At 48.6% G+C, this 22,593-nt stretch overlaps 1 protein-coding gene across 1 annotated transcript in view; it reads left to right on the top strand.

Moving 5' to 3' along the window:
* LOC128826933 (uncharacterized) overlaps positions 1-20,748 on the top strand; it is a 377,153-nt gene extending 356,405 nt beyond the window's left edge. The window contains exons 68-78 of the mRNA XM_054010510.1: positions 234-888; positions 1,971-2,299; positions 6,568-7,141; positions 8,252-8,850; positions 10,788-11,352; positions 12,453-13,051; positions 13,196-13,766; positions 13,957-14,156; positions 15,882-16,256; positions 18,448-18,731; positions 20,397-20,748. Coding sequence (XP_053866485.1) covers positions 234-888; positions 1,971-2,299; positions 6,568-7,141; positions 8,252-8,850; positions 10,788-11,352; positions 12,453-13,051; positions 13,196-13,766; positions 13,957-14,156; positions 15,882-16,256; positions 18,448-18,731; positions 20,397-20,406 — 4,761 coding nt within the window. The 3' untranslated portion in view covers positions 20,407-20,748. The remainder of the gene's footprint in view (positions 1-233; positions 889-1,970; positions 2,300-6,567; positions 7,142-8,251; positions 8,851-10,787; positions 11,353-12,452; positions 13,052-13,195; positions 13,767-13,956; positions 14,157-15,881; positions 16,257-18,447; positions 18,732-20,396) is intronic.
* Positions 20,749-22,593: the final 1,845 nt, after the last annotated feature.

A 22,593-nucleotide genomic window follows, 5' to 3' on the forward strand; every position in this document is an offset into this window, starting at 1 on the left:
GCTAGATAAATACTGTGTTTATTCAGGGACTTTGGATTGATTTCAATTGTTCTTCTTGACTAAGGAATGGGTAAACAGTGATTAAGGATTTGACCATTATTTTACTTGCTGTTGGTTAGAGTGACAATGAATAACAGCCAAAATGAATGGTGAGACTGCATTTGGAGTAATTGCAAGTGAGGATGAAAGAAGAATAATGCCCTTCATGTTCCTCCCCTCCTGTCTATCTCTAGCTAAACGGTGTGATCACCAGTCTCCCGGTGACGCTGAAAGATGGTAAAATCAGACTGTACCAGAAAGGCCTCAGCACTGTCATGCAGACGGACGTTGGCCTCCGGGTGGGATACAACAAGAACTGGCATCTGGAAATCACCCTCCCCAGCAGCTATTATGGTGCCATGTGCGGTCTTTGTGGGAACTTCAACCAGAACCCAGAAGACGACACGATGTCCTCCAACGGCATCAAAGTCTCCGCCATCATGGTCTGGGCTGCCAGTTGGAAAGTCCAAGACAGGGACCCCTTTTGCTGGCATTCCTGCCAAGAGAACTGCCTGACATGTGATGAGAGCAAGAGAGATCTGTATGGGGATGACAGTCACTGTGGGGTGATCAGTAAGGCAGTGGGAGGACCCTTCAGAGAGTGTCACTCCACGGTGAGCCCCGAAAACGTCTTTGACAACTGCATCTATGACATGTGTCTGAATGAGGGGAACAAGACCATTCTCTGTGTTGTGCTGGAGACCTATGCAGACACCTGCGGGGACCATGGAGTCACTGTCTATGACTGGAGGACACCATCCAGCTGTGATGAATCTGGAAGCTGGTATTCTGACGAAACAGGTGGCAATGGGACTAATCTGACAGTTTCCCCTGTTAATGGAGGAGATGGTGAGTGACCTGTGTCTGGGGATGGGAATATCCAGGTTCCTGGGGCATCGGTGTTTTCACAGAGTTTTAGGGTAGAGCTCTCCCTATTCTGTAGGATTTCCTTTGTTTGGTTAAGTGTACTCTAGTAGTCTCCCCTCGAAGAACTCGCAAGCCTGACAGAATGACAGACACAGGTAGCTTATCCGCAATTTGGCTATAAGTGCAAAGTATCTAGCAAGCAGGCAATGGTGTAGTTCAGTGTCTATGGGCCGTAGGAGTCTGTGGAGCATTTCTAGTGGTCTTCAGAGTGAAACAGCATAAGAACAAAGCTGTGCAAGATCCAGGCGTTAGGAAGGGAGATCCAGGAGATTAACTTTTTCTCCCATTGAAATACGTGGGAGTAAAAGGTGCTTACAACTCTCAGAATTTAACCCCTAGCATGTGTGGGTCCCACTGACAGGCCCGCCGACAGCAATTCCAGGCCCCAGGGCAGCTGCACTGCTGGGTGCACTCTTCCGGCATAGCCAGGACTTCCACATGCCCGCCTGGCTGCCTTCGCTGCTGTCGGTACCACCCTCCCTGCGCCTAGTAGCCCTGCGGCCCATCTCGGTGATTTGAAAGGACCCGAGGCTCCTGGCTGCTACCGCAGCAACACCTGGGGCCCCCTGGCCCTTTTAAATCGCCCGGGCCCTGGGCAATGCTCCCTTCCCCCCTGCCCCGTCAGCGGGCCTGCTCACTGATGTATGGACTGAAATGCCACTCCCAAAGGAGTCAGTGGGAATTAGCCAATTACTTCAGTGCCACAGCAATGGGTTATTGAGGATGTGCTGGATCAGAACCAGGGGCATTTAAGCACATGCATAACTTTAAACATGTGAGTAACCTCATTGAATTCAATGGAACTGCTCATAAGGTTGAGTGTTTAATTCGACTGGGACCAGAGCTTGCAGCAAGCCAAGTTCTGTTGAGTATCCTCAGCATGCCTTGGTTGGTTCAGTTGGTTCTGCATGAATGCTCTGCCCATGGCAGATCTTGCTTCCCCACCCTAGGCACTTGACTTGAGTCCCCCACTCTGTTGATGTGACTGGGCCTTCTCCTTTCAGAAACCTGCAAAGCCCTGAAATGCCGAACCAAGGAGACGTGCAAGACAGAGGATGGCCACGCGACATGTGTTCCCGACTACGTGGGAACTTGCTGGGGCTGGGGGGACCCACATTATCACACCTTTGATGGCCTGACGTTTGACTTCCAGGGCACCTGCACCTACACCATTGCCAAGTACTGTGGCCATGACCACTCCCTGGAGCCCTTTACCATCGATGAGAAGAATGATAACAGGGGCAGCCAGGCCATCTCCTTTCTACGAGTGACCAACATCTATGTCTATGGGTACAACATCTCCATCTACAAGAGGGAAGTTGGCAAAGTCCGGGTAAGACTCTGATTTCAGGACTGCACCTTATGGACTTACAACCTACAGTGATTTGTCATAGTCTCTATCCCTCACAAATGGTATCTAGAATCAGGGGATGTGAGAAAGACATAGGCAAATGGGAAGAAAGATGTTTTCAGGTGACATTTCTAACCTGGACAAGGTGGGGCTGTTGTTTCAGGTGTTAGAAGATGCATGGGAGAAGGCTCTCCCTCCTATATAAAGGACAGAGAAAGAAAGGAACGAGGAGGAGTACTTGTGGCACCTTAGAGACTAACCAATTTATTTGAGCATAAGCGTTCGTGGGCTAGAACCCACTTCATCAGATGCATGCAGTGGAAAATACAGTAGGAAGATATATATACACAGAGAACATGAAAAAATGGGTGTTGCCATACCAACTGTAACGAGAGTAATTAAATAAGGTGAACAATTAGGTGAGCTATTATCAGCAGGAGAAAAAAAAACGTTTGTAGTGATAATCAGGATGGCCCATTTTCCATCAGTTGACAAGATGGTGAGAGTAACAGAAGGGGGGGGGGAAATTAGCATGGGGAAACAGTTTTTACTTTGTATAGTGACCCATGCTAATATCCCCCCCACACACACACACACACTGTTACTCATATCTTCTTATCAACAGTTGGAAATGCATAGAATCACACACACACACACACACACACACACACCCTGGGCCGCTGCTAGCTGCAGCAGGGCCTGGGCTGCCCCACCCCAGCCGAAACGTCGCCCCGCGCTGCTCCCCCCCCCCCACCCAACAGCAGTTTTCAGTAGGTAAGATTTAGTCACAGGTATTTTTTATAAAAGTCATGGACAGGTCAGGGGGCTGTGACTTTTTGTTTATTGCCCGTGACCTATCCGTGACTTTTACTAAAAATACCCGTGACTAAAATGTAGCCTTACTCATCTGACTTGCATTCCATCCCTTTGATCATCTTTGTTGCTCGCCTCTGGATCCTTTCCAGTTTCTCTACATCCTTTCTATACAGCAGTGACCAAAATTGGATGCAGTACTCCAGCTGAGGCCTAACCAGTGCCAAGTAGAGCGATACTATCACCTCCCGTGACTTGCATTCTATGCCTCTGTTAATGCAACCTAAATTGCATTTGTACACGCCATGATTCACTGTTGCAAAAAAAAGCAAACATTCTAGGATGTATTAGCAGAAGTGTTGTAAGCAAGACACAAGAAGTATTTCTTAGGCCTTGTCTACACTGGCAAATTACTGCACAGTAAATCAGCTTTCTGCAGTGTAACTCCTGAGGTGTACACACTGCCAAGCCACTTAGTGCGCAGAAATTCCTCAGTTGCAGCATTGCAAAAAGCCACCTCGATGAGAGTCATAAGCCTTAAAGCGCAGAGGCTTCAGCACTGTATTGGCAGTGTAAACACATTACAGCACAGAAAGCAATCGATTGGCCTCCAGAAGTGTCCCATAATACTTCAAGTGGTCGCTCTGTTCATTGCTTTGAACTCGGCTGCCCTGGAGACATGCGCCCCCTCCCCTTTCAGAGCTCCCTTTCTGACAGCCCTTGCATGCTGTGCTGATCTGCTCAGAGACACAAAAAAACATTAATATTGAATGCTCGTGCTGTTGAACACAGAGGCAGGTGTGTGAGAGAGAGAGAGAGAGAGAGAGAGAGAGAGAGAGAGATTGCTGTGCGCAGAGCTGGGGAGGGAGGCAGGGGCTGATGTCAGGGTTTCCCCCTCTCCCTGCCTCAGGACTGGTTGCTTCCTGCTGCTGTTTGAACTTACAAGACAGCATGCTGACACACTCTCTGTCCCCCAAAACACACTGTCTCTCATAGGCGCCAATTTTCTCCAGCGCCGATGGGTGCTCATGCCCCACCCCGGCCCTGCCCCGACTCCATCCTTTCCCCACCCCTGCCCCGCCCCCATTCAAACCTCTTCCCCAAAGTCCCCTCCCCAACTCTGCCCCCTCCCTGCCCCTATTGGACCCCTTCCCCAAATCCCCACCCCGGCCCCACCTCTCCCCTGAGCACAGCGCGTTCCCCCTCCTCCACCCTCCCTCCCAGCCGTGCAAAACAGCTGTTTTGCGGTGCAAGCGCTGGAACCTAGGTGGAAAAAGCGGGCACGCAGCACACTCAAGGGAGGAGGCGGAGCAGAGGGAGAGGTGACCTGGGCAGGGAGCTGCCCCGTGGGTGGTCCAGCCCTGGAGCACCCACAGAGTCGGTGCCTATGCTGTCTCTTCCCCCTCTATACACACACACACACACTCTCCCTGTCACACACTCTGCCCCCCCCCCCTTCAGTTGAAAAGCAGCTGGCAATGTAGTAGGATGCCCATGGAACAATGGGATTGGGAAACCTGCATCATGTGATGCTGTGCCTGCCCCATGAGGCATTGCAAACCCTTCCCAAAGCATCCTGCGGCCAGGTGCACAGTGGGATAGCTACCACAATGCACTGCTGTCTTTGCCGTTGCAAGAGCTGCTAATAGGGATGCGCTTCACAGTCACAAGGAGCACAGTGTGGACACGCAACAGTGGATTAATTCTAGCACTTTAATAAAAGTGGTATAACTTGTTGTGCAGAAACTTGCCAGTGTAGACATACCCTTACACTCTACTCTGCATTGATTAGGACTCAACTGGAGTATTGTGTCCAGTTCACATTTCAGGAAAGATATGGACAAATTGGAGAAAGTCCAGAGAAGAGCAACAAACATGATTAAAGGTCTAGAAAACATGACCTATGAGGGAAGATGTAAAAAATTGGTTGTGTTTAGTCTGGAGAAGAGAAGACTGGGGGGAGGGGGGCATGGTAACAGTTTTCAAGTACATAAAAGGCTTTTAAAAGGAGGAGGCAGATAAATTGTTCTTGTTAACATCTGAAGATAGGACAAGAAGCAATGGGTTTAAACAAGGGTGGTTTAGGTTGGACATTAGGAAAAACTTCCTGTCAGGGTGATTAAGTACCGGAATAAATTACCTAGGGAGGTTGTGGAATCTCCATCATCAGAGATTTTTAAGAGCAGGTTAGAGAAACACCTCTCAGGGAGAGTTTAGATAATACTTAGTCCTGCCATGAGTGCAGGGGATGGGATTAGATGACCTTCAATATCCCTTCTAGTCCTATGATTCTATAATTCTATGTGGGGGAAGCACTTTTGCCACACAGGGATTAATAATAGCTGGTATTGTCTCTGAAGTGTTATCCATAGGCTTTACAGTTGATGCTCTCATCCGCTTAGTGGGGGCAGTGGAGTTTACACCATTAGGAGTCATCGTTTCAGGCTCTCTGCAGACTCAGGCAGATGTTGCCAAACTAGTCACACTTGGGGCACATTTGGAAGGTTTTCCTTGCAGCCATAAAGGCCAAAAAATATTTTAAACAAACAAACAAATAAATAAATTAAATAAATAAAAATGAAAGCTTAGATTCTGGAGATTCCCAATGTGTCATGTGGGCCATACAAATATATCAGATGGGTTGTATATTAGACACCTCTAGATAATTAGATATTATAGATAGATACTGGGGTGGGTAAATAATATAGCTAGATAATGTGGACAGAGAAATCAGTGGGTGGGTGGATTGATGGATGGATGGATGGATGGTTAGATTCTGTAGGTGACTAGTCAATATAGCTAGGTAGTGTGGATGGATAGATAGGCATAGAGAATTCTGCAGACAGACAGATACTGTAGGTAGATATTGTAGATAGATAAGTACTGTATACAGAATTCTAAAAATGTAGGGCCAGAAGGCACCTCAAGAGGTCATCTAAGTCCATCTCCCCGGGTTGAGGCAATATTAAGTATAGCTAGACCATCCTTGACAGGTGTTTGTCAAACCTGTTCTTAATATATTCAGGCCAACTCGCATTGATTTCATTGGCTCTTCCTGAGTAAGGAATGGATAAAAAGTGATGGCTATTAATCAGGATGAACAGGGATGGTGTCCCTAGCCTCTGTTTGCCAGAAACTGGGAATGGGCGACAGGGGATGGAGCACTTGATGATTACCTGTTCTGTTCATCCTCTCCGGGGGGGCACCTGACAGGGGCTATATTGGCCACTGTTTTAAGACAGGATACTGGGCTAGATGGACCTTTGGTCTGACCCAGTATGGCCGTTCTTATGATGAAGGATTTGGCCCCCTTATTGTACATGCCACTGGTTAGAGTGACAATGAGGTACAGTTGAAATGAGTGGTGAGATGACATAAGCAATAAGAACAAGTTAAGATGACAGAGCAGTAACACCCCATCCTGTCCTTGTCTCTAGCTAAACGGTGTGATCACCAGTCTCCCAGTGACACTGTCAGACAGTAAAATCAGAGTGTATCAGAGCGGCTTCCGCGCCATCCTGCAGACGGACTTTGGTCTCCAGGTGGCATACAACTGGGACTGGCATCTGGTGATCACCCTCCCCAGCAGCTATTATGGTGCCACGTGTGGCCTATGTGGGAACTTCAACCGGAACCCTGAAGATGACATGACGTCAGCCAGCGGCACCAAAGTCTCCTCCATCGTGGGCTGGGCTGCCAGTTGGAAAGTCCAAGACCGGGACTCCCTTTGCTGGGATTCCTGCCAAGAGAACTGCCTGACATGTGATGGGAGCACAAGGGAGCTGTACAGGGGCGACAGTCACTGTGGGTTGATCAGCAAAGCACCGGGAGGGCCCTTCAGAGAGTGTCACTCCAGAGTGAACTCCAGTGAGTTCTTCGATAGTTGCACCTATGATGTGTGTCTGAACAGGGGCGCTACGAGAATCTTGTGCCAGGCGCTGGAGGCCTACGCAGCAACCTGCAGAGACCACGGGGTCACCGTCCATGACTGGAGGATGCCATCTGGCTGTGGTGAGTCTGACATGGGCAGGATCAGGCTAGTCAGTAGAGAAGCCTGGATGTTTTTCATTCCACCGGAGTTTTGAAGAAAAATGCCATTCTTGTCAAATTCAAAATGTTTAGAAAAAAGTTCAGATTTTGACAAAATTTAATTTCAAAAAGTGAGACAAAGCATGTCAATAACATTTCAGAATGGAGCATTTCAATTTTTCATTTTGAAACGACTTTTGACAACAAAACTAATTATTTTTAGATATATAAAACATTTTTTAAAAGTTTTATAAGGTTGAAATCAGAAAGTAATGTTTTGATTTTATCAAAATAAAACACTTCGATCGACCTGCAACAATGTCTAGGACAGAAATTTCATTTCCGTTCCCTTTCGGAACAGAAGAAAATCCAAAATCTTGGTATTTCCCATGAAATGGTAAATCTGGTTTACGCTCAGTTCCAGTAGGCCATCTGGTCACTCTGTTGGTGGAAAGGATGGTGAATGACCTGAGCATAAGGTTGTGAATGCCTGGGTTTCTTGGGCATAGGGACCAACACTGACTCTGAGCACCACCTATTGAGCTCCCTACTCTGCTCCTTGCAGTACAACGCCCCCTAGTGTCACCCTTGAGAATTGGAGTCAGCACTGATTCCAAGGAGTGAGCATCCCCTACTGCGCCTTCCACCCCACTCCCTGAAGCACAGTGCCCACTAGCGCAACAATGGGGCATTGGAGTCAGCACGGACTCAAGTGGAGAGCACCTCCTAATCAGATCCGACTCCTTTGTTTGCAGAACAGCGCCCCCTAGCGCCACACTGTGCCATTAAGGTCAGCACTAACTCAAAGGAGAGTACTCTTATTGAGCATTCCCTGCAGACCCTAAGTGTTCTTTATACCCAAGAGCTGACCCTGATTGACTCATGGCCTGTGAGATTTGGCTGCAGACATATATGGCCTTTTGGTTCCTGAATGCAGAAGTTAATTCCACCATCCTTTTCCTTTTGGCTGTTTCACGCAGGGTGGATAACGCACTGCATGTAAGAATTTGTCTGTAGCTCTCACTGCGTTTAGGCAGGTTGTTTCATTCATTTCCTGTATTTTTAAATCTCCCCTTTCCAACCCTGTCCCAGCCCTTCCCTGCCCTGAGAACAGCCACTATGAGGCCTGTGGGAACGCCTGCCCGGCCAGCTGCTCTGACCGAACTGCCCCCTCCTCCTGCCGGGAGCCCTGCGTGGAGACCTGCCAGTGTAATGACGGTTACGTCCTCAGCACTGATAAGTGCATCCCCCTGGGGAGCTGTGGCTGTGACTACAACAGCCGCTACTACAAACCCAGTGAGGAGTTCTGGGCCGATGAGAACTGCCACTCTCGGTGCAGGTGTGACTCCAGCCTGGGCACAGTGGTTTGCAGGAAGACCAGTTGCAAAGCCAAAGAAAGATGCTCCGTGGTCAATGGGGTCCGTGGCTGCCATGCAATCAGCTACTCCACCTGCATAGGTACTGGAGACCCTCACTACACCACCTTTGATGGGAAAAAGTATGATTTCATCGGCACCTGCATCTACCAGTTCGCGGCTCTCTGCTCTGAGGACCCCACACTCACCCCATTCAGTGTCAAAGTGGAGAACAACAATCGAGGCAGTAAGGCCGTGTCCTTCACAAAAACAGTGACTTTAGAGGTCTACAACATGACCATCAGCTTGAGCCAGGAGCATCCACGCAAGATCCAGGTAGGGACCCAGGATCACTGGGGAATGCAGGAAGTCATTTCAATGATCTCTTGTCTGGGCTCTATGTTGTCTTCTTAGCTCTGGGAGTGAGTGGGGTCTAGTTGTTGGAGCAGGGGGTGGGAGCAAGGACTCCTAGGTTCTATCACAGCTGTGGGGACTAGAAGGTTAGAGCAGACGGTGCTAAGAACTAAAGCTCCAGCATTCCACTCCTGGGAAGTGGTTTGAGCTGGGATTCAGACACATAGGATTTTATTCCTCTCTCTGCCCCTGACTGGCTTAATAAGCTAGGGCAAGTTGCTTCCTATCTTTGTACCTCTATGAGCAGGTCTACACTTAAAACACTGCACTGATGCAACTGCACCACTGTAGCACTTCGTGAAGATGCTACTACGTTGATTGGAGATCTTCTCCTGTCGGCATAGGTATTCCACCTCCCCAAGAGGCAGTGGCTATGTTGACAGGGGAGAAGTCCTCCCATCGACATAGCATTGTCTACACTGGGGTTAGGTCAGTGTAACTGCGTTGCTCAGGGGGTGGATTTTTCACACACCGGAGCAATGTAGTTATACCGATGTAAGATTACAGGGTAGACCTGGCCTATTTCCCCAACTCTAAAGGGGGTAATACGATCTTTTCACTTCACAGGGCTGTTGTGAGTAGAGCTAGGCAAATAACTGGTTCTTTGATACACTGCCAGTTCTGAAAATATTGACAAAAATTCTGTTCCACCTGAAAGGAAACTTTTTGTTTTGTTTCCGGGCAATAAAAAACCAAGGAAATGATGGGCTAGGTTCATGCAGTCACCAGCGGTGCTAAGGACTCCCTTTAGGCCAGTGGGTGAGCAATCACCTGGGATGTGGAAGACCTGGATTCCATTCCGCCTTCTGCCTGATGTGGAGAAGGAATTTGAATTTGCTGGAGAGTCCCCTAGCTACTGGACTATGGGATATTCTGGGGCAGGGCTACGCTTAAAATGTAAATCAATCTAAGCTATATCTTTCAGGGGTGTGAAAAATTCCCCCCCCCCCCGCCCCCCGAGCACTGTAGTTAAGCCAACCTAACTCCTGGTGTAGACACAGCTAGGTTGACAGAAGAATTCTTCCATCTACTTAGCTATCACTGCTCAGGGAGGTGGATTACCTACCTCCATTGGAAAAACCCCTTCCATCAACGTAGGACATGTCTGGACCTTGACACGTCAGCAGCACATAGCGTCCATAGTGTTGATATGCCCTCAATCTCTCCTGTTGAAGCTGTTCCACTTTGTATAAAATACTTGACTAGTCCCTGGCCCAGAGAGCAAGAATAAGAATGATTCTATACCTGTCTGTTAAGCACTCAGCTGGGGTAGGGGGAGACCCACATTCAAATTCTGGCTCTATTGACTAGTTAGTTATACAAAGTAGAACAGCTTCAACAGTAGGTACTAAATGTGAGACCGAAGTTGAATCCTGCTCTGTATCAGGCAGTGGGGGGAACTGAACCCAGGTCTGCCACATCCCGGGTGAGTGTTCTAATGACTGGGCTAAAGGTTATAAAGGAAACTGCTCCTGCATATGGCCCCTTGTGCATCCAGCCTGAATTTTTTTTTCCACCACAACTATCCCTCCAATTTTTATCAAATACAGAAATAGTTTCTGGTCAACAAAAACTGTATTTATGAGAAAGTACATTATTTGTGTGAGATTTTTCACCCAGCTCTAGTCTTTAATGCTTTAACTGAGCAACACTCCTTGGATAGAAGGAGCTTTAGAAAAGGAAAGGGCTATAGTAAGGGACAATGGGATGAAATATTAATGTACTAGGTTACCCTCCATCCAATTCAGAAATATAAATTCTGGAGCCAGACCATCCATGGCTGCTCCGTGGAAATGGAATTATTTCATGTCGAGTGCACTGAGTGAAGTCCTTGACAATCTCTACTGTATGTTTTCCAGGTTAATGGTGTCTTTGTGGACCTGCCCTTCTCCCATCAGCACAAGTTCAAGGCCTACATCAGTGGAGTCCATGGCTTTATTCAGACTGATTTCGACCTGAGAGTGAGCTTCGACTGGTACAGCTACGCCAGGGTCATCATACCCAATACGTACGCCAATGCTGTCTGCGGCCTCTGTGGCAATGCCAATCAGAACCCCAGCGACGATCTGACCATGAAGAATGGAACTCAGACATCTGATGAGATTCAGTTTGCCGACAGCTGGAAGTTGGGGGAGGTCCCAGGGTGCTCGTCTGGCTGCACCGGGGACTGCTCAGTCTGCAGTGAGGCTCAGAAACAACCCTATAAGGGAGACCAGTACTGTGGGGTCCTCACCCGACAGAACGGGCCATTCAGAGAGTGCCATGGGGCCATAGACCCAGCTCCCTTCTTTGATGATTGTGTCTTTGACACCTGCCAATACAAGGGTCACCAGGACACACTGTGCAGCGCAATCAGCACCTACGTCACCTCCTGCCAGGCCAGGGGCATCCGGATAGGGCCGTGGAGATTGGCCTCATTCTGCAGTAAGTGTCGCCTGCGGGACTCTGCTTTAGGGACTGGCTACTGCACATGTGCACCAGCGCCCTCTGCAGGGTGGGGTCAGAATTGTTCACCCACCCAGTTCTGAGTTTTAATTTACAGTGTGCGATATCTTTGTTACAGATTCTAGCCCTAGACATTTCCAACATGCAATTAAAATTTTAGTCCCTGAAATATTTTTTTCATTCTGTATCATGTTACTTAATGTCTAGATGTCCTGTAAACTTTCTCTTAGAGCTCCTCTTTTCTGTTCCTGGTGTTTTCATGGCTTGTCTACACTTACAGAGCTGCAGCTTCACAGATGCAGCTGTGCCACTGTAGCACTTAGTGAAGACGCAACCTATGCTGATAGGAGAGCTTCTCCCATTGGCGTAGTTAATCCACCTCCTTGATAGACGGTAGCTATGGCAATGGGACAAGCCCGCCTGTCGCCATAGCACTGTCTACACCAGGAGTTCGGTCAGTATAACTGTGTGGGTGTGGATTTTCCACATCCCTGAGTGATATACTTATACTGACATAAGTCTGTAGTGTAGACCAAGCCTTACACTTTGCCTTTCCAGAGTAAATTGAATTAATACTTTGGCATTTAGAGAAGTAGAAACATTTTATAACATTCATTAAGTCTTGTAAGTCACTGCGAGATAGGTAAGTATTGTTATCCCCATTTGATCGGCTGGAAAAATTAGGAAAACAGCTGGCAAATTATTTGGCCAAAGGTGTCCTCCATAAATAGGTAGCAGAGCTAGGAAAAGAACCCAGGAGTTAGGAGCCCCCCTGCTTGCAACATAATGCATGAATGCAGACTCCCATTATTCTAGTCAAGAGGTGACCCTTTATCGAACAGATGGGAATAGAACCCAAGAGTCCTAATGGCCACTCCCCTAATTTAATCACTAGACTATACTTTTCCCAGAGATGAAACTAGGACCAGGAGTCCTGATTCCCAGTCCCCTGCTCTAACCATATCCTAATGGATGTGAAAAGAAAGAGACTTTCAACAACATTGACCAAGATGATTTGTTAGTTCAACCACATTTCTCCTCACAGAAATTCAAATTCTCTCTGAATTCTTTTTCTTCAGGACCCACCTGTCCTCTTAACTCTCACTACGAACTCTGTGGAATTAGCTGCCCTTCCAACTGCAACGACCTGTGGGCTCTAGATCGGTGTGACAAACCCTGTGCTGAAGGATGTTTCTGTGATGCTGGATTCACCCTGAGTGGTGACAAGTGCATGCCTGTCGCGCAGTGTGGCTGTGTGCACCAGGCCATGTATTACAAGAAGGGAGAGGAGTTCTACCCCAGCGCCTCCTGCCAGGAACGCTGCCTGTGCAAAGACAATGGGGTCGTTGAGTGCCAGGAGGCCTCCTGTGGAGCCAATGAGGAGTGCAGGGTGGAGAACGGAGTCCTGGGCTGCCATGCCATGGGCTATGGAACATGTGTCGCATCTGGTGGATCTCACTACATCTCCTTTGATGGACGGGCCTTTGACTTCCAGGGCTCCTGCACTTACACCTTAGCCAAGGTCTGCAGCAGAGACGCTGGACTAGGAAACTTCTCTGTGGTGGTGGAGAATGAGAGCCCTGGAGGTGGCCACATGGCTGTGACAAGGACAATGGTGGTGGTCTCCCTGCATGATTACACCATCGCCATGGAGAGTGGGAGGAAGTGGAAGATTGCGGTAAGTCCCTGTTTGCAATTAGACTTACCTAGTGCTAATGGTGTGTGTGTGTGTGTGTGTGTGTGTGTGTGTGTGTGTGTAAAACCAGGACAGCACTGCTGAGTCCCCACTAGTGATGGGTGAATTTCCCTCTGATTGGCACAGGTGGGTGATGAGCTCTACACCCTCCCGCTCACTGCAGATGATGGGAAACTTTGGATCAACCAAGAAGGGAACAACATCATTGTCCAATCAGCTTCTGGCCTCAAAGTCTTTTATGACACTGCCTCCTACCTCCTACTGTCTGTCCCCAGCACCTATAAGGGACATGTGTGCGGCTTGTGTGGCAACTTTAACGATGACAAGAACGATGATCTCCTACTGCCCGGTGTGAAGAGTACCGAGAATGTGGATGAATTTGTTGCCTCCTGGAAGGTGCCTGTTGATGGTGTCACATGCTCTGATGGCTGTGGTGAGAAGTGCCCCATCTGTGATGCAGCCCAGACAGCGCCATACCAGACTGAGAGCTCCTGTGGGCTGATCCCGGCCACCTCAGGTCCCTTCAGAGACTGTCATTCGATAGTCAGTCCTGTTGAGTACTTCAACCACTGTCTCTATGACATGTGTGCCACCAACGGAAGGGGAGAGACCCTCTGCCAGAGCCTGCAGGCCTATATGGCTGCGTGCCAGGCAGCTGGGGCCAAGATTGAGACCTGGAGAACAGCCTCCTTCTGCCGTAAGTCTACAGGACAATCTACAATCTGTACTTCATTAACCCATAGCTGCTGTGGTTCTTGTGCTATCGAACCTCCACAATGCCTCTGACTTCTAGGCTAAGTAGGAGCTTCTGTTTATTTAGGTGGGAGACCTCACCTTAACTTGGCTTTCTGTCTGTGATGGTTGTAATTTTTCTTCTGTCCCTGCAGCCTTCACCTGCCCGGCTAACAGCCACTACGAGCTGTGTACCAGATCCTGCGATTTCACCTGTGCAAGATTGTTTGCCCCTGCCCAATGCACCGGGAAGTGCTTTGAAGGCTGCTGGTGTGACCAAGAATATGTGTCTGATGCAGAGGCATGCATCTCCATGGACAGGTGTGGCTGTGTGCACAACGGACGCTACATCAAGGTGGGTGCTGGGTTATTTGTCCATCTGTTCTCCCAGATTCTGCCATTCTCCTCTGGCAATGGGATTCCCAATGGGGGTTAGAGTGACTGTAGAGTGGCATGTCCTGTATCCTACTATGTGGCTATACCTAAAACCTAGAGCCAAATCCTGCCCTCAGGGTCACCCATGCAGCTTCCACTGCAGTCAATGGTAGCCGTGCATACACAACGTGGGGTCCATCATTTCTATTACAGGGATCATAGAATCATAGAAGATCAGGGTTGGACGAGACCTCAAGAGGTCATCTATTCCAACCCCCTGCTCAAAGCAGGACCAACACCAACTAAATCATCCCAGCCAGGGCTTTGTCAAGCCAGGCCTTAAAAACCTCTAAGGATGGAGATTCCACCACCTCCCTAGGTAACCCATTCCAGTGCTTCACCACACTCCTAGTGAAATAGTTTTTCCTAATATCCAACGTAGACGTCCCCCACTGCAACTTGGGACCATTGCTTCTTGTTCTGCCATCTGCCACCACTGAGAACAGGGATGGTTTTCTATATTCCAGGACAGGCTTTTGGAATAACCAAAGCAAAGGCTGCTCCCAGAAGATCTTTCCCTGGCTTTACGCTGAGCTCAGAGCATCCTGTGGGGGTGTCAGGTCTTTGGGAGTCTCATTGGTTCTGTGTAATTGCCCATGCAGGGCAGACTTGATCAACGATGCTCACAGTTTATGGACCTCTCTAAGCAGCCTCGGTGGCTTGATCTAAGGAACTACCCGGTAACCTGGGATATAATGTGACTCCCAGAAGGTTCTGAGCATGGGCTCAGATCAGACAGGTATCCAGAGAGCCAGGTATTGAGATGAAGTTTGTTTGCAGGAGATTGTAAAACAGATCTGGAAGGAAATACCATGAGGGAATGAAACTGTCCAGCACATTGGAGACTGAGCAAGTGTAAAGTAGGGAAGTGTCTAGGGAATGGGAAACGGGCCATTCCCCTCCAGGGGGTCTAACCCTGATCCAGACCCAGGCTAGGGGGACTGACTGGCTTAGGGGTACAGGGGATGGGACACAGGGCCTTGCTCTTCTAGGGGTGCCAGCTCTGAGCCAGCCCCAGGTCAGAGGGACTGCCTGGCGTAGTGGGTTGGGGAAATGGGACACAGGGCCTTTCTCCTCTAGGGGCATCGGACTTTGATCGAGCCCAGGGTCGGGGGATTGATTGGCTTAGGTGGGTGGGGAATGCGAGATGGAGCCTTTCCTCTCCAGGGGACCAGCTCCAATCCAGCCTTAGTTCAGGGGGGCAGTGAGTGGAATATGAGGCTCTTCCCCTCCAGTCTGGCTCCTGGGAAACAAGAGCATTGACTGTGTGTAAAGAAAAGTGTTGGTGGGACTAAGCCTAATTTCTGTTTGGCAAATCATACTGCAGCCGCCCCCTTGTTGTTAGACCTTGGGCGGGGGATATTGCTAGGTGTTGGGACTTGATGTTATTAGACCTCAGTGTGGAGACCGGTCAATCCCACACCTTGCTTTCTTTATTTCTGCTGTATCCACCTGCTCTTTCTCTCTGTGATCAGCCTTGCTAAGCTATTGCTTCTGGAAGTCCTTGACGTCTTCTCTCTATTGATCCTCTCACGGCGGGACTTTCCCATAGCTCTATATATTGCTGCTTCCAGTCCCTCCTGCCGAGGTGTGATTCCCTTTGTGTTCACTTAACAAAGTTGTTTGTCTGGGTATTTCCCTGAAGGCCGGGGAGAGCCTTGTGTCCAGCAACTGCTCCGAGAATTGCACCTGCCACGCCTCAGGCGAGGTCATCTGTGAGGAAACAAACTGTACCGAAGAGGAGAAATGCATGCTCAGGAATGGGGTGCGCAGCTGCGTGAAGCAGGTGGGCCGGTGCACGCTGGCCCCAGGAATATGGTTCACCTCCTTTGATGGTGTCAAGAGGGAAGTCCTCCTTGACGGGGCCTATGAGGTGTCTTCCCTCTGCAAAGGGGTCGACCTCCCCTGGTTCCGGATGGTGGTCAGTGTGTTCAGAGAAGGTGGCTTGGCCGTTCCTGATGGCATCTCCGTTTTCTTCGGCGAGGGTCTTATCCATGTCAATAAGAAAAAGGAGGTTTGGGTAAGAGGAGGCTGGGTTAGCACACCCTAAACCAAGGGGGAGGGGCAAAAATCTGGGGGAGGGGGTGAGTCACTATTAAGATCCCTGCTTTATTGAAGGGAAGTGATCTGCCCAAAGTCATACGGTGAGTCAGTGACTGAGTTGGGAATAGAGTGCAGGACTCCTGTTAGGACCCTGCTCTAACCTCTAGACCCAGGGATAGAACCCAGGAGTCCTGGCTCCCAGCTCACCCCTATTAGACCCCACTTCTCTCTCAGAGCCACAGATCGAACCCAGAAGTTCTGACTCCCAGCCCCCCACTCAAACCCACTAGACCCTATTCCCTTCCAAGAGCAAGAACCCAGGAGTCCTGGTTCCCAGCTCACTCCTGCTCTAATCCACTAGACCCAACTCCCCTTCCAGGGGTGGGACTAAAACCCATGCGTTCTGAATTTTAGCCCACTCATCTAGCCAGTGAATTAAGCACCACACAGAGCTGGGAGACCCTAAGCCCCTCCTCTAATGGTGAGCTTGTGCTGCCACCAATAGCAAGGCTGTTCCTGACATGCCAGCAGTCTCACCTGCAGTAGCTGTAGGAAGCTGTGGTGAGCAAAAGACCTTCACGAGGGTATTTAACCACGCAACCACTGGGATGAATGTTAACAGAATGTTGACACTCACCTTTGTAAACCGTGTGAGATCTGTGGATCAGGATGATGATGATTTGAGTAGATCTAGTCCTGGTCCCAGCCAGAAACAAGGATGAAAAATGCATATCTGTGTTATGGGCAGGATTTTTGATAAATCATTTTTTGGACAAAATATGCCTGTTCATTGAACCCAAAACTTTTTGTGAAACAGGCTTGGGTTTGACGAAGCTCCTAATTGGAAAAAAACTCTGAAAAAAGGATTTTCCCACATGCTCAAAATGAAACATTTCAATATTTTCAAAATGAAAAATTCTGGTTTTCCATTTCAGTATAACTTTGTGTTTCAAATTTTAAATGAATTAGTCTAAAAACAAAGTTAAAAGGAAAAAGTCAAAATAGAAATGACACAACTTTACTGAAATGAAACATTTTGATTGGCCAGAAACAAACAAGCAAAAATTCAGGTTTTTGGTTCACGAAGTTTTTGAAGACTTCCCGTACTGATTCAGGATGAGAAAAAATTTCAAACTCTCAAAAACTTGTCGCAATAGTGGAAAATCATTCCACCCCCCTCCAGCTCTAATCTGTGTATTTACAGACTTTAAAACAAACCTGCTTTGAGTTTGGTTCTAATGACTGAAGAAATATGTTCTGAGGGGCTTTATATTCTCTGTACCAGTTATTATATTATTATTATTATTATTATTTCTATTAAAGTAGGGGGGTGGGAAACTGGGAATCAGGACACATGGCAGCACAACGGGGCCCCAACTGTGATCAGGCCCCATTATGCCGGGTGCTGCCCAGACACACAGCAAGAGATCTGAGAGTCCCTGCTCACCTGAGATCAGGGTCTCTATCACACAGAGCATACAACTAAATAGACACAAAGGGAGATAAAGGATACATGGACCAATGTCACACAGGAAGTCAGTAACAGAGCCATGGACAGAACCCAGGTTTCCTGAGAACCAGTCGAATACTTGTTCTGGGCTGGATCTCTCTGCCTCAGTTGACTGATGGCCCCAATTTACTGCCCTTCACAGTCAATATGATTAGATCTGACCCACATTTCTTCTGACTGAAAATGAAGCATTAGGCTGTAAGCTCGTTGGGATGAAGACTGTGCTTTTGGTCTGTGTTTGTACAGCACTTGGCTCAAAGAGGTCCTGAACCACCTCTGGGATTCCGGGTGCTGTTGCAATAGAAATAATGTCACTAATTATGGAAATATGAGCTAACGAAGACCATGTTAGGGTCAGAAAAAAAGGAGAGATGATTCCTTTAGTCACACCATGCAATGAGGAGAAAAAGAATTGGAAAGAGATAGGTTCATCTCCCAGAGTGGAGGGCAGATCCTGCTCTCAGTTACATCAGTCTCAATCCAGAGTTACTCCCCTGACTGCAATGGATTTACTCGGGTTTTACACTTGTTTGAGAGCAAAATCTGACCCAGCGATTCCAGACCCCATTGCCTTGTACTGGGGTCCATAGACTATCTCTGTCTCACTCCATCCCATGGTGCCCAGCTTTTCTCTGACCTCCTTGTCTGTGCCTTCCAGGTGAGAGGGCACCAAAGGCAGCTCCCAGTGAACGTATCCAACTTATCTGTAAGTGAGTCTCAGGGCACCATCATGATTGTCCAGGGCTCTAGAATAAAGATTCTGTTCAGCCTGAGCGGTGAGGTGACGGTGACAGTCAACGAGAGCCTGGATAACAAGCTGTGTGCACCTTGCGGGAACTTCAATGGCGACATCTCTGATGACCTGCGGCTGCCCAGCGGGCAGGTTGTGGGGAACATCACAGACATGTTTGAAGCTTGGAGGGCGCAAAATCTCTCAAGAAGGTAAGGGGCTCTTCAAAGGGCTGCTTATAGACAGCCTGGCTATTCACTCTCCACAGGTGTGATCATGTGGTTGGCTTGGTTCATAGATTCCCTACATTCCAAGGCCAAGAGGGGCCATTGTGATCATCTACTCCTGCCACCTGTGTAACACAGGCCAGAGACCTGCCTCGAAAGAATTCCTGTTGGAGCAGATCTTTTAGAAAAGCATCCAGGCTTGATTACAGAATGCTCAGTGCTGGAGGATCTACGATTGGTTTTTGGATGAAAAAAGTCAAAAATGTTCAAGGAAAGCTGATGTTCTCCTTGAAAATGATCATTTAAAGTGAAACCCCGGTTGGTTGTCTGTTGGCACGACAGCTTTGATGTCAGAATTTCAACCAGTCCTACAAAATTGCACTTCCTCCTGTTGGCCCTGTAGATCCAATGCAGCCCTGAAAGAGTGAGATGGTCCTGTTTTTGTTCCAACCACTTACGCCTGTGCAACCCCCCTGTATCCAACAGGGTTGAGCTGGTTCCCTGAAGGTGAACCTGTACTGCTGGTGTAACCCCCACACCTCCTGGGTGTGGTGTTCTGTCCCATCTAGTGGCACCGAGACCACTTAGAGAGAGATTAATGAGTCTGCTCTACCGCCTTAGCTAAGGGCCATATGGCTTTTAGCTAATGCAGTAGAAGCTAATGCACTAAGCTCCAGAGATCCCAGGTTTGATTCCGCCCACCGAGGACAGGGGTCTGTCGGTGTTATGCTGGCATTGGTGCCTAAGAAGGAAAGACCCCAGATTGACTCTTAAGGTATGTCTACACTGCAATCAGGTGTGATTGCAGCTCGTTTACGTGTACTTGAGCTGGCTTGGATTGACTTAGCTTGCTAAAAATGGCAGTGACTGTAAAAATAGCCTGGAGTAACTGCTGGAGCACCTATCTAGGGTCAGAGACAGGCTAATGGTCAGGCAGCTAGCTGGTGCCACCACCCCGATCAAAGCTAGCTCAGATGGCCCTACCCATGCTGCAGTCACCCCTCCCGATTGCAGTGTAGACATACCCTTGAATCCCAGAAGGAACTTTCAGGGCTGGCAGCTAGGAACCCCTCGCCTCCACCCAGCACCTGTGATATGGAAACCACTGGCAATGGCTACCTGCAGTACCACTTTTGTTGGTGTAAAGACAATGGCTCTGATTCTGTTCTGTGCCACCTTTGCTCTGCTTCTGCTTCAGCCCCTGGCATAAATTAGAGCAGCCACGGGCTGCTTTGGTTTATAACAGGGCTGCTTCACAGCCTGGATCAGCCCAGAATTGCTGCAGGGCTGCAGACTGTGAAGACTACCCCTCTCGCCCTATGACCCATACACTGGGACTTATGAGGTGGACAGCACAGGTCTGCCCCTGCCAGCCTTACATTGCTCCTTTCCTGGGGCAATTCTTCTTGTGTCATCTTTATGGCCCCAGAGCAAGGTGCGGGGCTGGGGCAGACCACTCGCAGTCATTGTAAGGACTCTGGGGTTCTCGATGATATCAGTGTCAGTGGAGTTCACTGGATTTCATTCCAGTTTGCTGGAGGGAGCCTCATCCAATATTTTGAGGTGGTTGGATGAAAAGTGCTGTCAGTCTCAATCCGCTCTGTGACCCAGCAGGAGGGACTAATTTTTGTCTTTGTCTTTCTCTCCTAGCGATGTTTAAAAGCCACCTGAGCTGCAGTGGACCCCGCCCCCTTTCCCTTCCCTGCATTGGACTGGGCTGGATGGTTACTCAGTAACAGGTCAAAGCTTAGCACACACACGTGTGTTCCTTCATGTAGGGTGCTCCCTGCAGCGTGGATGAGTTTAGTGGTGCCGGGTGCATGACGGAAAATCTCATCTGGATTTGTCAATAGAGAAGTTTGCAAAGGTGTGTGTGAAGCAGCAGGCTCTGGCATGCCTCAGGAAATGGCTTGGATCTGACTGTGCTAAGATCCCGTCACACCACCATTTAAGGCCTCTTTATGCTGCCAAAGTGGAATAAAGGAGCCTCAGCATAATGCGACTCAGGCTATTTGTCTCTCTTCTCAGCACTAGAGTGGTGTAAAGAGGGCTGGGTAACTGGGACTCCGGGCCTAGGCCTACTGCTGATACACTGCAAGGACTATGGGCGAAGGTGCCTAACCACAATCTCCCTCTGTCCACACTGTGTGATAGGCGATGTCTTTCCTGACCTGCTCTTCCCCCGACACACGCGGGTCATGCCCACAAATCATCCCCATCACTTCTGGCTTTCCTCACCGGGGAATTAACAGCACCGTCACAGAAAGGTCAGCCCGTGCCTTCTGCTCGCTCATCGGGAGGCCAACTGGGTGCTTCTTTACACTGGCATAATTCCAGAGTCATTCCTGATTTACACAGCGGGGAGCAGAGGAGAATCAGGCCCATTTTCCCCGTGAAGGAAGATAAGGGGATGTCTTAGTTGTTACCCATAGAAGAAGCAGCTGGTTCACAAATTCAGCTCGATCTCTTGTCCAAGGTGGTATTAGCTTGTGGAGCTATTGTGGGCTTTTGTTCATGTTTAATCTCCTGCTATAGCTCCTTCAAAGATGCAGTGGTACATTCTCCAGTCTGCTAAGTCCACCTTGTGCTATGTGGCTGGCCGGAGATAGCTAATGGAGAACTCTCCCCGTCCAAGGGACCTGTCCATGGGCAAATATCTAGCTACACCACTTCCTCCTTCAGCCACCCCAGCCCCAATGTAAGGGCAAGGGGGGCTGGGCAAGGAGGTGGCATTGTGTGGGTGGGCCAGGGAGGGGAGCAGGTATGACAGGGCAGAGCTCCACTGTTGGATGAACTGTATAGTGCATTTAGGTATGTTGGCGATAAATACTAGAAACCCAGGGATCTGGAGGAACTAAAGAATGTGATCTTACTCACAATCACATGCTACACACTAAGAATTGCCAAGCTGGATCTGATCAATGGTCTATCTAGTCTGATTTCCCAGTCTCTGCCACCCTGGATGCAATCAATGGTCCATCTAACCTTATATCTAGAACTGATCAGAATTTTTTTTTCCCTCCTGCAGAAAATTGTCATGAAAATGAAGGGAAAAAAATACCTTTAATCTCAGTTATCTGTGGAGAATTTAAACTTTTAACTGGAAAAACCCACTGAAAAACGTTTTGGTTTTGGGTGTTTTTTCCACAAAAGTCAGAGTTTTCTGCAGAAAGTGGACACTTTCCATGAAAAAAGTCATTTAGTTGCAAATCCATTTTTCATGGATTCACCAACGGCAAGTCATGCCTGACTAACCTAATTGCCTTCTATGATGAGATAACTGGCTGTGTGCGTGAGGGGAAAGCAGTGGACGTGTTATTCCTTGACTTTAGCAAAGCCTTTGATACAGTCTCCCACAGTATTCTTGCTGGCAAGTTAAAGAAGTGTGGACTGGATGAATGGACTAGAAGGTGGACAGAAAGCTGGAAAGATCGTCGGGCTCAACGGGAAGTGATCAATGGCTCCATGTCTAGTTGGCAGCCGGTTTCAAGCGGAGTGCCCCAAGGGTCGGTCCTGGAGCCAGTTTTGTACAATATCTTCATTAACGATCTGGAGGATGGCATGGACTGGACCCTCAGCAAGTTTGCAGATGACACTAAACTGGAAGGAGTGGTAGATACGCTGGAGGGTAGGGATAGGATACAGAGGGACCTAGACAAATTAGAGGATTGGGCCAAAAGAAATCTGATGAGGTTCAAAAAGGACAAGTGCAGAGTCCTGCATTTGGGATGGAAGAAACCCATGCACTGCTACAGACTAGGGACTGAATGGCTAGGCAGCAGTTCTGTAGAAAAGGACCTAGGGGTTACCATGGACGAGAAGCTGGATATGAGTCAACAGTGTGCCC

The sequence above is a fragment of the Malaclemys terrapin genome, chromosome 21 (assembly GCF_027887155.1).
Source record: "Malaclemys terrapin pileata isolate rMalTer1 chromosome 21, rMalTer1.hap1, whole genome shotgun sequence".
Lineage (NCBI taxonomy): Eukaryota > Metazoa > Chordata > Testudines > Emydidae > Malaclemys > Malaclemys terrapin.